This window comes from Crocodylus porosus, unplaced genomic scaffold (genome assembly GCF_001723895.1).
Source record: "Crocodylus porosus isolate Cpor-Errol unplaced genomic scaffold, CroPor_comp1, whole genome shotgun sequence".
Lineage (NCBI taxonomy): Eukaryota > Metazoa > Chordata > Crocodylia > Crocodylidae > Crocodylus > Crocodylus porosus.
The window spans coordinates 15422233-15437659 of NW_017728951.1; the positions used below are offsets into that span (position 1 = coordinate 15422233).

The 15427-nt window shown below is 42.4% G+C and overlaps 2 protein-coding genes across 3 annotated transcripts in view; both read left to right on the forward strand.

Annotated features, from left to right (window-relative positions):
• Positions 1-7728, forward strand: part of HSPA12A (heat shock protein family A (Hsp70) member 12A) — an 81994-nt gene extending 74266 nt beyond the window's left edge. For both annotated transcript variants that reach the window (XM_019555990.1, XM_019555991.1), the window contains 2 exons: positions 1936-2039; positions 3406-7728. In XM_019555990.1, the coding sequence (XP_019411535.1) occupies positions 1936-2039; positions 3406-4040 (739 nt within the window). In that variant the 3' untranslated portion in view covers positions 4041-7728. The remainder of the gene's footprint in view (positions 1-1935; positions 2040-3405) is intronic.
• Positions 7729-12070: 4342 nt separating this feature from the next.
• CUNH10orf82 (chromosome unknown C10orf82 homolog) overlaps positions 12071-15427 on the forward strand; it is a 9896-nt gene continuing 6539 nt past the window's right edge. The window contains exons 1-2 of the mRNA XM_019555470.1: positions 12071-12133; positions 13158-13379. Of these exons, the coding sequence (XP_019411015.1) occupies positions 12076-12133; positions 13158-13379 (280 nt within the window). The 5' untranslated portion in view covers positions 12071-12075. The remainder of the gene's footprint in view (positions 12134-13157; positions 13380-15427) is intronic.

Sequence of the window (15427 nt, forward strand, 5' to 3'; positions counted from 1 at the left end):
CCTGCCCCCCACTGCCCTACACTGTGTGGGGTGGAGGCTGGAGGAGGGGAAATGAGACCATAGGGAAATGAGGCCGCATCCCCTGCATGCTCTGCCAGCCCCTCTGAGCACCCCCCAACCCCTGCCCACTATCCCAGCCCCCCCATGGCTGCCCTGCCCACCCCAGAAGTGGCCTCGGGGCTTCTGGGGGCTTGTGGCAGAGCCCCCCATGCAGTGGGGGGCACTGGGGATTACCCCTTTGCCTGGCAGGAGCCAGTGAGTGCAGGGCTTTTTTTTTTTTTTTTAAAAGAGCCAGGAGCTGGGGCCAGGCAGGGCAGCCATTAACGGGGCTGGAAAAGCGGGCGGGGGATGGGGCCTGTCTGATTCAGAGATTTGGCCAATTTGGCAACAACCAAATCTCCAAATCAGATTTGGCCAAATCAGTTTGGGACAGTGATTCAAATCACCGAATTGAGTCACTGTCCCCCAGAATGGCTGAATCTGAAATGAATACTAGCCACTTCGCATACGCCTAGTAACCAATGCTTAGCGCATTTTGATGAGCAGTGGAAAATCCAGGTGTAATTCTCCTGAGGGGCTTTGAACATGCATCTTCTACTGCCCAAGAGAGTGTCCTAACCACCAGCAGTAGGCTACTTCAGGCAGAATAGTGCTCCATCCCTCCTACTGAAACTGGGCAGTAAAGAGTGTAGCATTCACTGGGCCAGAAAGACAGCACAAGAGGGAGCCTTGACTTTGTAACTTAGTGTTCAGGGCATCTCCCTAGGAAGCAGAGATGACCTGGATCCTGCTCCCAGGCATGGCCCCTTATTTGACTGTTTCATGTGAAATGAAGGATCCCACACCTCCTTATTCCTATCCTCATTGGTAAAAGCCTCAGTGATTTAGGAAGTTAGGTCAAAATCACTTTTGCAAATGAGACTTAGATTCTTATGATATTTAGGCATGTTTGAAAATGTTACCCTGCTTACTATGGAGTAGGACCATCTTCTTCCCATTAGTATTCTGAGTGGTGCATTGTGAAAGTAATTTAAATGCCAGAGAAATGGAGAAGGAATCAGCAGGCAGAGCTGACCCGAGCAGGGTGTGGGGCCCAGGGCAAATCAGCCCATACGGGACCCCACGTCCACTCTGATCCCATGCACCCAGGACCCGAAGAAGCTGCCACCGTCATCGGCAGCGGCAGATTTGGTGGGGGTGCCGAGTGGCTGGACATGAAGCTGGTGGCAGTGGCACAGAGTCACCACAGCCACTCCACCCAGCTCCTCAGAGCCCGGGATGGTTACCCCAAGTCACACCCTCCTAGGGATGGCCCTGTTAGCAGGGCAGTACCAGGGGAAAGAAAGCAACTTACAAAGGTGACACTTAAAAATACATCAGTGAGAAGGATAACATTTACTGAGCTGTAACCAGCTCATGCAAGTGAGTCAGAAATACAATTAACTCATTCTTGTATTGATTTAACAAACATTTTCTGGGCATCCTGCCTACACCTCACAAGTTACTCCAAGAACAGAATTGCCTTCTGTGCCAGCCTGATGTTGTTTGCATCTGTAGATCTCCTGGGCCCATTTTATTTTTCTTGTATGCTTGCAGTGGCATCAAGGTTGGCTGCTACTGTTACTGAAATACTGAAATAGTCACATTTTTGGGGGGTTGCATTAACATGAATCCGGATGAGCAGACTGTATAGAAAACAGACTCGGGAGGCAGCTGAACGTTAGGGATGCTGCAAGGAGGCGGCAAGGAACATCACTGGTAAACAGAAGGCAAAAAATACATTCCTCCTGCTAATTGTTACACTGCAATAGGAAAGCAGACTCAGTGTGCTGTGGGCAGGCTGATGTTGTAATCTGAATTTCTGATGAAGTCATGTTATGGCACTGCATTTCACGGTTTGCTGTTAAAATGAAAACGACCTTCCTTTTTTTGCAGCGTGGATTTTGTGAAATGGTCTTCTCAAGGAATGCTAAGGATGAGTCCAGATGCCATGAATGCCCTTTTCAAACCTACAATTGACCAGATTGTTCAACATCTTAGTACGTATCAAGGTGCAATTGTTTCTTGATTGGGTTGAGACTGCGGCCTAGATTATTTAAACACCCACCTATACTAGCCTAATAAGTGGGAATTAGGCTTAATAGGGTGGTGAGTCCCACCTAGCACGCCACAAATGGTGGCAAGGAATTCAGTTTCCGAAGATGCCTGGGAAGGGTTGCTTGAAGTCAGGTAACATCTTTAATCGATACTTTTTTAGCTGTTCTGTAGCTGCGGCCATGTCCACAAGTTCATTAATGTGCTTTAGACGCTGCACATTTAGTTTAGTACTTCCTTAATAAAGTAATGACTGAATGTGCAGTACCTAAAGTTACTGCACAGTAGCACCAGCGTGTTAACCTAATAACGCTGTGCAGTAGGCTATTAGCACGGTTTGTGCTGTGACACACTACTGCCCAGTGTTATTAGGCTAATGCACAGTAAGCATCCCACGTAGATGCGCCCAGTATTTATTATTCACTTGAGTTTTCACAAATACAAAGCTTTAGAGGGCTGAAATGTACCGATTACCCCAGTTCCTGATTTTTTTATTTTTTTTTTGGCTCAGAAAGTATACAAATTAATGGCAGGAAGATTAAAAAAAACTTATTAGAACAGTACAGGACTGTCCTTTCAATGTATTCTTTATTGCTTTGCCCAGTATTTAAATTCTCAGTTAAATATGCTTGAACCCAGTGGGATATAATATATAAAGTATAAGCATAAGAACATTTTTCTATTGCTAAGCACTGTGTAGGCTGTATATTTGGAGCGTAGTATCCAATTTGATCATCCTATATGAAAAAATAGTTAATTTAGAAATGGCATAGCATAAGGCAGCTAATACAAAGTAGTTTATGTGCAAGTAAAGGGGGAGAAAACTAAAATTATATAGCCTTGACAGGTAAGTGAGGCAACGTGACTGAAGTATGTAAACTAGCTGGGTGATGATAAAATTAGACTACCTGAAATTTATAGCAAGGCCAGACCTGGGGAGGTTACATCTGTAAGAATTTAAGGAAGCACTGTTTTTCAGCTGGAATGCCTGTCAGATGAGATTCTGGGGTCAGGAATAGTAATATTATTTAAAATTGGGTGATTGTGTAGAATTCAATAAAAAAGGCTCTTATTGGGGATACCTGGCTGCTATTTTGCGTGTCAGGAGAGTAGGAGGAAGATTTTTACCTGGTAGTTTCCTGCCTGTGGATTGTTTTGCACAGGAATGCAAAGCCAGCTTTCGAATGTATATATGCTTTAAACATTTCTTTTGTTTTGAGTGATATTCCCTGTTCAGGGACATATTCCCCGTTTGGGGCAATCGCGCATGACCGTGGAGCGGTTCAGAATGGACTCTGTTTCTCTGTCTAGGCAATGTGTTTGAAAAGCCAGAAGTGACCAGTGTCAAGTTTCTGTTCCTGGTGGGGGGATTTGCGGAGTCCCCCTTACTTCAACAAGCTGTCCAAACTGCTTTCGGTTCCAAGTGCCGCGTCATCATTCCTCAGGATGTAGGGCTCACTATCCTCAAGGGAGCAGTCCTCTTTGGCCTAGACCCTGCTGTCATCAAAGTGCGCCGTTCCCCTCTGACTTATGGAGTTGGCGTTCTCAACCGGTTTGTGGAAGGAAAGCACCCTCCAGAGAAGCTGCTGGTTAAAGACGGCACACGCTGGTGCACTGATGTCTTTGACAAATTTATCTCTGCTGACCAATCTGTTGCTCTCGGAGAAACTGTGACACGCAGTTACACGCCTGCCAAACCTTCCCAGTTGGTAATAGTGATCAATATCTACAGCTCCGAACAAGATAACGTTAGTTTCATCAGTGAATCTGGAGTCAAAAAGTGCGGCACTCTTCGTCTGGATCTCACAGGAACTGATATCTCTGTGCCAAATCGGAGGGAGATCAAAACGCTCATGCAGTTTGGGGACACTGAGATCAAAGCCATGGCCATTGATGTTGCCACCTCTAAAAGTGTCAAAGTTGGTATTGATTTCTTAAATTACTAACCATCCTTTCATACCCTGCAGCCAATCTGTGACACTATTATTTCACTATTCCATTTTTTGACTTTCATATATAACACTTGAATTTCAGCAGGCTGAGAACAGCCAAGAGGTGGGGATAGATCAGTGGGGGTTTTTTGTTTTGGGGAGTGGTTTGCCCTTGAATGAGCTAAAATGGATTTTGAAAGGCTCCCAAGTGATTTACAAGCACATATCCTATTGGATGTAAATGTTCCTAAGTCACTAGAGATTAAAATCCTGTCCTACTTAAACAGTATGAGCTGTCAGGTGCTAAAGGATTAAACTGAATATTCCAAACTGATTACCAGGGTTGTTATGGAGATCAATTATTTGAATAGTGCAGTCTTAACAATAAAACAAATTCTTAGCTTGCAGCTTTCTTTTAGCAAGTATTTTCAGCCTGTAGGCCGAAGGTAAGGTTCCTGAATCCATAGTTAAGCATATGAAGAAAAGTGGGCAACTTTTAAAGGTACTGACTACCTGCAGTTCCCACCGACTTCATTGCAAATGATGGTGAGTGCTTGGCCGTTCTGAGAACTAGGTCTTTTTATTTTGGGTTCCCACTATAAAATGGATTTAGGGGGGTCTAACATTATGTAGTCAAGTTCGAAAATGTTGGCCTTTCAGAAGGCCAACTACTGCTACTGTTTATCCAGGCTCCACATTTCCTATTTCTTTGATAACAATGAAACTTGCCATTTCAGGGTCTTTCTATTTATATTTATTAGAGAAATCTGAAGGCTGACTGCATTTCCTTTTATAGTTAATGTCCTATTGATTTTTTTTTTTTTTTTTTGGAAACGTGCTCAGTTGTGGACTTTTGTGGAAGATTACGTGAGCGAAAAGGGGGACAGTTTTCTAAGCTCAAAATTGTTACTTGAAAATTATTAACACAAGCTTCTGTTGAAGAAAATATATTTAGAGGGTGTGCCGAACAAAATGATGAGGGAGACAGAGGAGAAAGACCCCAAGCCAGCAATGGGCATCAGCAGATACTACTCATAGTCTGATCAGGGTCTCACATCTCTAATGCAAGTGAAGTACAGTACTAGTTCTGGTGTCACTTTGCTTTCCACATTGTATGTTTTCCTGAGAGAGCTCCCACATTTGCACGCTGGGAGCAACACCTCCAGGGCAATTGGTCACTTCTGCAATTCTTCATCTGTACCAGCAATGAACTAGGAATTTCAGACTGAAATCCAAATCCCCATCCCAGTTTAAGAGTTTGGAGAAATCTGTAGTATTGGGTGAAAACTACGGACCATTTAGCATTTTGTTTTTTAAACAAGGCTGCCATTTCACCTGCTGGAATTCATTATACTTTCCAGACATTGAAAAAGTAATTTTTTCACCAACCCCTCTTCTTTTAACCCAGCATGGGTTAATACTATATAAACCGTTGTTGCAATTGTTTGAGTATGGAACCTTTCTCAATCACTTCAATAATCCTGCACCACTTACCTGAGCACATTAAACTTAACTGGAAGTTTTGCCCAAGTAATAAGTGCTGGATTGGATCCATGTATTTTGCCCTTGAATTCTTTGCAACTCTTGCAGAATTCCCTAAATATGATGTGAAAAAACCATTGTACTGAATTAAATATAAAAAAGGGACTGGAGAATGCTAGTCACATTACCTGGCTGGATACTTCTTATATAATTACAAAGTGTGCTTGCTAGCATTCTGTTTCCTGCTGCCTGCTATGCTTAAAGAGCTAAATATTAGATTTTGTGCGTGTGTGAGTGCGTGTGTTGCCTTCCACGGTTTACAAACAAGAGAAACTTTAAGATGAGTTATGAACAATATAATTTTATGTATATACAATATTTAAATATTGTACAGACTCTTTCTTTCTACAGTGCTATTTTCTTGTATAAAAATGCTCTTTGCCTCTGTTGATTTCATTCAGCTGTTAATTTTAAATAACGTAGTTTCTCAATCAGCTTCCATAATTATAGGCTTTTAAAGATGGCAAGATATGAAATATAAAAGGCTGATCTTATAATAATGGGAAAGAAATGCTGGTGTGTCAGAATACAGCATTCGGTCTGCAGTGCGAGTCATACCAGTTGAGCGTGCGGTACAGACACACTAGTCTGTTCCTGGGATTTTTGTTTCCTTTTTTCATAATTCCATTTTGAGCAGTTCATCATAATAATGGGTGAATTCTCCTGTAAAATATGTGAACATTGAGCACTTCTGTTCTGGGCATTTAGATATTTTGATGGCTCCTTACCTGGCCTTCTCCTCCGTAAGTAGATAACACTCATGTCCAAGTGCTGGCAGTTCATGTTAGCTGGGGAACTGACCCCAAGACTTTCTGATGGTGCCAAAATACAATTTACAAAAAGAAAAGCAGGTTTTACTTGCTTGGCATCCTGCATTAATCCACACGGGTCTGATTCTCCATGGACTTGTACCCTGAGCGGCTCCTCTGAGGTTAAAGATTTTATGTGGCCTTTCAGTGCTGAATTTAGCCTCGTGGCTTTTTCTGCTGCATGCCTGTGACACCCACTCAGTGGAGTGCCACAGGGTTGAAATTTGGCCCAGTATTTAAGTGTAATGTTTTTTCAGCCTGCCTGCAATGAACAAAGGTAGCTTGTGTGTCATCAGAAATGTAGCACCAGACTGGCAGTGATTTTTAGCAATTTTTATACTCACCTCTTAAAAGTCAGACTTGTGCTCAGCTTTTTGTTGCCTAATGGACTCCAGTGTAGTTGCTATAAAATTAGAATTTGTAATTTTTCATCCACTATCCTCTTTCAATCTGAAAGGAGCACTGTTAAACTTATTTTTGCAGCTGTGGGGACTGCAGAGGAAACTCCCACCCACTCCTTATATTTTCCCTCCCCCTCCCCCCCCCAAAACAAAGAGATAGAAAATCTATTTTTTCTGTTTAATGGGAACTCTTAGAATTAGAAGACTGTTACACAATGTGCTGTATAGTTTATAGGCCTTTGAAACAACATAAAACTAAGTGGCATGTAGCGGTCCACTTGGACACCACAAGTTGAACCATTTTGTTAGGATGGTAAAATTAATATTAAATTTAATGGAAGCAGATGTTTCAAATTCAGTTGTTGCTAGAATAGATATTCAGGTGTATTCTGTAGGATGTTCCCTCAGACGTGTTTATCAATAGGAATTTCAGATGATATTGTACAGGGACATACCCTGCAGCAGTCCTTAGGCAAAACTTCAACTTCAAGGGAGCTTTGCCTGAGTAAGAATTTGCAGGTTTGGTCCAAAGTTGCATAGTTCTAGTTAGCAGCTAGTGGGGGTTGAAGCTGGTAAATGTGCAATGATGGCTAGGACAGTAAACACTGGTATTCTCATACCAGTTTTTATATACAGGAGATTTAATGCATTATTATGAGAGAGCCTAGTTACATAATGCAGAGATTTAATAGCTGAGATATGCTGCATATTTATACTATCAAGTGGCTTGAGCGGATGAATAGTATAAAAGTTGTTGGGCATAATGTCACAATACTCACCTGCTTGGAATATTCCTAAACTATATTATAAAACCATTGTGGTCTTGTTCACCTCTGTGCAAGAGAAACTCAAATTTCACTGGCCCTTGGAGCAGTTCACAATTTGTCAGGATTGTATCTGAATACTCTTGTGTCTTCAAAGATGTCAAATAAAATACAATACACCTCTGGATTATGTGTTACAGTGTTTTATTATTACAGTTCACTGGGGCTTTTTACATGGACTTAGTTCTAAAAATGCTCAGGCTGCCTTTTTTTATAATGTGCTTTTTTAACATATATATGTAAGAATGCACTACTTCTGCTCTTGATTATTTCTTAATATGTGTATTAGAGCAAAGGCAGCCAAACTACATATGCTGTAGATTATTAGGAGGCCTGCATGGATTGCTTCACTCCTAAGTATATTGCTGAGGCTAAAATTGCTTTCAGATACTATAGTTGCCAAAAAATTGGATTATGTTCTTTTATATACAGCAAAGATACTACGAACAATGCGAAAGAGCTGGGAAATCACTGGCCATGCAACTGAAGGAGCAACAGGTAGGCATCGTAAGGCATTAATTAGAAATCCTCAAGATACTAATTTGAGGTTGCCTCAAACCTCAGAATCCGTATCAGGATTATAAAGAGCTCCACATCCAGTGGCTGTGTGTATGTATTTATACTTGTACCCAAGTTCAGGGGCCAGAGGGTTTGTTTCGACCATTGTTGTGTCCTTTTACAAATCTGTTTCAGTCACTGATCTTAAATTCAGGCATCCTGAATTTTAAGTCTATTATTTAGCTGAGTCTTATGACCCAACAATGTATTCAGAATACTATATTTCTGTGCACTGAACCGAGCTGCTTGCTGCCCCTGCAAAAAAATTGGGAATGTTAATGTTTACACAAGTTGCCAAAAAGGAGTAAAAACATCCATAACCGAAGCAGAGATCCAGGCTGAGATTCTGGTTTAGATCGAAGCTGCGACTGGATGTGATGAAGAAGGGAAACTGCAGGTAACTCCGCAGCTTTCTTACTAAATGCCAGTCCTAGTGTGATCTCAATCCCGGGCACCTCTTTTTATCTCTCAGCTTGCCCCATCATACCCATGCCTCCTAATCTTGAAGGGTGGGATGCAGCTTGCTTTCAGTACACCATGGAAAGTGAAGTGCAGACAGTAAGCTCCGTCTACAGAAAATAATTGGAGTCCAATGGCCCGCAGTCTTCAACTCTAGTGAGGCACCACACTGGTCAGTAAAACAGATTAATATTGAATTGACCTGAAATAAGACATTTAGATTTTGTTCAACAAAATGAAGCATCTCAATATGAGTCAACCTAATGGAAAATTTAAACATTTTGACATGGAAAGCACGTCTTTTGTGCAACGTTCATTTTCTATTTGGGATGGGGGGAACATTTGGATGAACACTTCATGACGAATGGCAATAAGCATTTATTCGGCTTGAATTTTACCTGAATGCAAGGAGCTTGACAATTGTCCTATTTTTTTGTTTTAGCCATGTTTTACCATTTTAGAACTTCACTGATTTAACTGGAAAACACAAAAGTGTTGTAAAATGTGGAGCCAAAAACATTTTTGGCTAATTATTAAATGATTCTGTCCCACACCCCAGTGACAGAGGCTGGGTAGGGCCTGACGTGGATCAGATAACAGAAATCTTTAAGATACCTACACCTGGCCCTTCCATGGGATTACCTGGATTCAAACTGAAATGTAAATTTACATTCAAAGGAGCCGTCAAAGAATTTGGGCAAAATGTTGCCACAGGGAACCCTTCCCTTGTGAACGTCTCATTAAAGGATGAAAATGAATAAATGTGTTTCACTCCCAGTGCTGCAGGCGGCACCTCCCGTCAGTAAAGCCTGGCATCTTCCTGCTCTTGACACTGCAGGCGGCATTTCTGCTCTCATTAGCACCGTGGCTGATCCTGTGCTTGTGCTGGGGGCGATTCAACAAAACAGCAGTGGCTGCAGGACGTGTGTGCCCAGCAAAGCAGCAGCTGCCAGCTCAGTGTTAAAGATACCCCACCCGTTGGCAACCCCCACCCCCAGGCTATGCCCTTCCTGCCTTGAAAAAACATTGGGGAAACGCCGGGGTCTTTCCCAAGCTGGTAGTTCAGTCACTGAAGCAGCCGATGGTGACCATCCCGCACAGTCCCTGCTGCGGGTCACAATGGGGCTGAGGTCACAATGCCCGGGCCCCACCGGGCAGCTCCGCTGAACAGGGACTGACCCGCCGCAGCTTGCCGGAGCCCCCGTGTCCCCTCCGGTGCCTGCAGCCCCCAGCGCAGCTCCTCCACGCTGCTTTTCGTCCCTGCCTCCTGCCTGCTCAGGTGGTTCCCATTTTTGTGCCTCCTTTGGGTGAGTCCCAGGTTGAAACTCCAGGCTCCACAGCCCAGGGACCTTTCCATCAGGGGGTGGGGGAGCAGGTGCCTCCTCATCCAAAAGTGGGGTGGTTTAATTACAAGCTCTGGAGCTCTGCCAGCCTGCAAGACTAAAGTTTGTTCACGACTGTTTCACATATTCCTGCGACCCTCTTCTGGGTTGCGACCCACAGGTTGAGAAACATTGCTCTAGGGTTCAGCACAATGGGATACAGCAGCTGCTTAATGTCACTGCATACGGGACCTCAGGCCTGGGGGTGAAGAGCACATCCAATACAATGGGCCATTTTTTTCCATAATTGTTATTTAGCCATTTCCTCCCCCACAAAAACAGTCATTCAGGCACCCATGTGAACATGTCTGTTCCTACAGAAAGTGCCTTGGGAACCTGCTGTTTTTCCCAGGTAAAAGTGTGTGTTGTTGCTGGGCCGCTCCAAAACTAGAGCTGGGCAAAGTGTAAACGGCCCCAAGCAGACGCCGTTTGCAAAATCCTTTGATGATTCTGTGGGCTGTTAAGTATGATCTTGCTTACCAGGTTTTTATGCCAGTGTTTTTCCTTTGGGGTTAATAAACTTCTGATTTATGGTACTTTGAGTGAGGGTTTTTTTATTTTTATGCTATGAGCATTCACTGTTGGGTATGTAACACATGTAATGTGAAAATGCAGCGGTGTGACCAAGATATCAGTATTCTAGCACAGGTCTTGCACTTAAGTACTGGCTTCTGCATCTGTAGAAGAAAATCGTTCTGCTGGTGGTGTTGGTTGCACCCTCTTTCTTCACTCCAGTGTTGCGTGTGGCATAAGTGTCAGCAAAGGTAAAGGGGGTAGGAACTGCTCTTTATAACAACTGCAGTGCAGAAGTTGCCTTGCCCATACCTCACCCTGTTGTCTTTATTCCTAATACGTAGCTGACACTTGAGCATCCTCACTTTCAGGCTGCTGTTCGTACTGTCTTTCCCTAGAGCCGTTCCCTTCTCTCTCACATCGTTGCCTTAAGGTTGAATTTTACTTTGTGATCATATCCTTCTCCCCCTACTGGAAATTGTGTTTTCAAGGCAATAACATTTGAGCTCCTTTTGTCACTCCAGTGGTTACGGCAAATTTATTACCTTTCAGGGCTCTTGCTCTAGTGAGTGTCTCTATTGCAGCCTTCATTTTACATATCGCTCTTCCTCGAAGTACTTCCAAGGTTGTCAGCGTGTGCTTGGTTTGGGAACGCTGTTGCCGTACGAGCTCACATTTATATCAGCTTCCTCACCGCAGTCCACCTTAGCAGCAGACTCGCTGCTTTTTTTGGAGAACATGCCTTTTTGTGCCTGCAAGATTTTCAACTTGTTCGTTAAGGGCTGACTTTATACTCGTAGATGCAGTCTTGTGGCACATCAGTGCATTTTATTTGCTCTAGTTTCTTTGAATCATTTTATAGGCGGATATTTGATTACATTTAACTGCTGTCTAGATTTTCATAACTAGCAGATGCACGCTGGTCACTTTAATGCTGACTTCTGTTTTATACAGACACAGCTGTCACTACAATATTTGCAGCTGTTGCTTGTAGGCGGTACCAAGCATAGCACAAGTACAGAGGTAGTGCTATCTAGGTACTGAGGCAAGATCTAAAACCTTAACTTTATTAAGCTAGGGTATTATTTGAAATATTTGACTTGGATGTAAGAGAAACTTTTGGACATATGAATAGTGCAAAAAATAACACGTTTACCTAGCTGGTCTGCTCCCACTTGATGTTATTTATGCATGAGATATACTGCAAAGCTCCGTTCCACGTGTGCTAGTATTACTTCACGTAAAACAGGGGATCTATTATGTAGCTCTCTATACGTTTTTAATATTCTTGTGCATGAGACTGTTCAATAGAAAACAACACTATTAAAACAGCAGGACAGCATTTTTGTTCTTGATTATATTGCAGTGACGTTACTGACATGTGGCTTCAGTGGAATTAACTTTTGAGTTTACACTAACGTAATACATAAGCTGACTTTGGCCCATTAGCTTCCTCTTAAAACAGGCTATTGCTTATTTTTCATGCTATAAGAGATGTATAGTGAATGACTTGAGATGAGAGTTTAGGTATCCGTGTCCCTTTTGTTTCACTAAGGGGGAGCATGAAACCAATCCGAAAATATGTGGATGCGTGCAACCCTCTGCTACCTGGATATACAGGTAAATACTGTTTGGCTCTCCTTTCTCAGCCCTAAATCCAACTGAACTGTCCAGCGGAGAACTACCTGCATTAGGGGAAATCCTCTGATGACAGACCTGCAATAGCAACCCCTATACTACTCCTTTCACAGGGACTGGGTTTTGTGATGAGGGGAACGTAAGCATGGTTTAAAATCACCACTCAGCATGGCTGGTTGGGAGAACGTGGTACAGAATGACAGCGCTGATTTTGAATTCATTTAATTGCATTCATTAGTTAGCTGATGGGGGACACACATATACAACAGTTTGATAAAGACCCAAACCACTTTATCAAATGTTCATTTTGATTTAGATCCAGGATTTTGTAGACTTTTTTTCAGTTTAGACCAGGGCTGTCCAACTGACAGCTTGTGGATTGTATGTAGCCCCTGAAGGGTTAGCATGCAGCGCGCACACAGGAGGTTAGCCCTATTTCCTTAGCGTTTAACATAGTCAAAGCATTCAGGCTGAATATTAAATATTACCTGATGCATTATACAACCCTTCCTTATAATGAAAGTAAGTATGTACATGATAAAATTTGCTTTGGGACTTGCACTTCTGCATGAAATAATTGCTTCTATTGTTATACAGCAGTTTTGTTCTAATACAACCCTGATTTGCAGCAAGTCCAGAATGAAAGATCTGTAAATAATCATAAGTAAGGGCTATAAAATACAGTGAATAGTATCAGCTTACCCCATTGATATATGGGACATGTGCCTTATTCACTGTTAGAGAAATTCACATAATAAAGTGCTTTGTCATAAAGGGATTGTACACACATAGCCCTTGTCAAAATGTGTTTTATTCTTAAGGTTATATTTCCAAACTAAGGAGGTCACGGTTCTTGTTATCAAGTACATAAATATACAAGAAATCATTTGAAGAGCTAAGCATGGCAGATAATTAAGTGTTTGATTATTTACCTCTGATTTTAAATGCTTATATACTTTTCTATTAGATCCTGGGAAATTTATAAAAAAATCTGCTAACATTGCAGGCTACATCCCTCAAAGATGCAATAGAGTTGGCACTAGTTATGGAAACGATTCTTTTGTGTGTATGACCTCCATGTACAATGCTGTCCAAAGAAACAACGACAAGAAGGATGAGCTAAGATTCATAGCAGCCACTACACCCCGACTTCCACCTATCTGCTGCAATGAAGATGTTTTACAAGCCCTTTATGAGTATAATTATAAACACCATCCTTATATGCTAGGTACTGTATTTAACTTGTAAAGAACGTGATTTCAGCTAAACATTCAATTAATGTTACTAGTACAATGTGAAATATAATTACAGTCTTCAAGGACACATTTAAGAACCAGATTTTGCCTTCAGGCTTGCTAGTGCATGGCCCTGATTTCAATGGGAATTGCACACGTGTCCAGTCAGAGACAAAATTTGGCCTTTTCACCTTCTATTTCTTTTCTAAGCCTTGGGTCGCCTTAATTTGGTACATTTACAGGTGCACACTTCTCGATGTGAAAGGATTTCCATGGGTCTTGCACCAATGCTAATTGTGTTGCATAAATGGGACTGCAAACAGATTCAGCCTGCGACATGTCCACAAAGCAAGCTACTCTCTAAAACCCACAGCCGACATTTCAAGTCTGGTGCTAATAACCACAGAAAAAAAGCATAAAATGAGCCAAAAGAACAGCTGTTGCCAGAATGTGAGATCTGACTTTCTCAGAGGTCTCCCTCCTGTTTTCCAAACAACCGTCCTAACCCTCATCTGAACGTCTCTGCAATGCCGGGGGGAGGCTGAGTTGGAGTTCCTTTATTTTGTGGAAAAGTGGCCCGTGTTTCTGAACTGCTGCGCACCGACAGCTCAAATAAACTGTGATGGGATCTGCAGAAGTTCCTTGTCACTGAAAATTGAGTCTCTTACTTTGGTATCTAATCTTAAGACATTTCAGTTATGACATTTTTGCCTGCTTTGTTAGGACTGGATCCTGCCATCTGTGTGTCACAAGCAAAGTACCTTGTGGAGAAAGTGATCCTGTGCTAAAATATTACTCAAATGCAGAGGGGCGTGGGGACAGAACTGAGCCTTTAACCCTTTAATAATGAGGAAACTTAAACAGGTTTTGAGTAAAAGCAAAAAAAAAAAAAAAAGTACATTTGACCCTGTATTGGTCCACAAATTGTACTGTGTATAAAGAACATTTTCCAGCAGCAAAAACTGTCTTGCTTTACCACACTAAAAGTGCCAGTGGCAGGAGTGTCATACAGCCCCTAGAGACAAGAAGCTGTTTCTGCTAGGGTGAATTATGATTTTTAGAGGTGATGGTAGTTGCCACCCATGTCCAGTTTCTTACCTCTAAGCATGTAAATGGCTTCATTTATTTTATTAGGCAGATGAAGTTTGGCACATGGAACTGAATCCTATGCGAGCATATCTGAGGTATTTTGTAAAATCAAATGATAGAAATCCTGAGCCAGCTATGACAAATTGTACCGGTAGCAAATGATAGTTGTGGAGATAGCTCAGCTCATCTGTTTGTGATTTTTGTCTTCAGCTACATGGACCTGACTTCTGACCTGGCTGGAGCCCGCCAAATATTTCCAAAGGAACCACTAGGTTTGCGTCCTAGCCGAGGAGTCCCTTCTAATTCTTTCTCATTCAGAAAGTACTAACATCTGTTTCTCAGTTTCCAAACATTTAACTCCCTGTTCTAATAATAAACGGTGTTAGTTTGGTGCTGATATGGTTAATACAAGTTCCATAGTTAGAGTTTTAGTCCTACCGTATTGTCACATTTCATTGCAGGTTTGGTTGGGGAATCACCCAGCCTCTCTGACATATACAGGAAACTACGAAGTTACTCTCACATCATAACGCCTTAAAACGTGTCCTTCTCACTCTCGTAAGGATCACAGAGTATTCCAGGGATTCCAGTTCTCCCATCAGCCGTACCTCCTTTTCCTCCAACTCCTTCCTTTGCATAAGGGAGCTTATTTTGTAGGACTGTGTGAAGCTTTGGGTGCTGATTCAATTCGGAGGTAGGTTCGGCCTGATTTGGCAGCTGAATCTCCAAATCCGAATCGAATCAGGAGACCAATAAAAAGGTCCACATTGGATTGATTCAAAGCTCTCTGAATTGATTTGGAAAAGATTCATAGAGCTTTGGAGATTTGGGCAGTCCTCACTCCTGCTGCAGGGAGCTGGACCCGGACTCCATGCCGGTAAGTAGGGGGCGGGGACAGGGGGGCTGGAGGAGGGGAGAGGAGACCATGGGGAGACCCCTCATCATTTCCTTC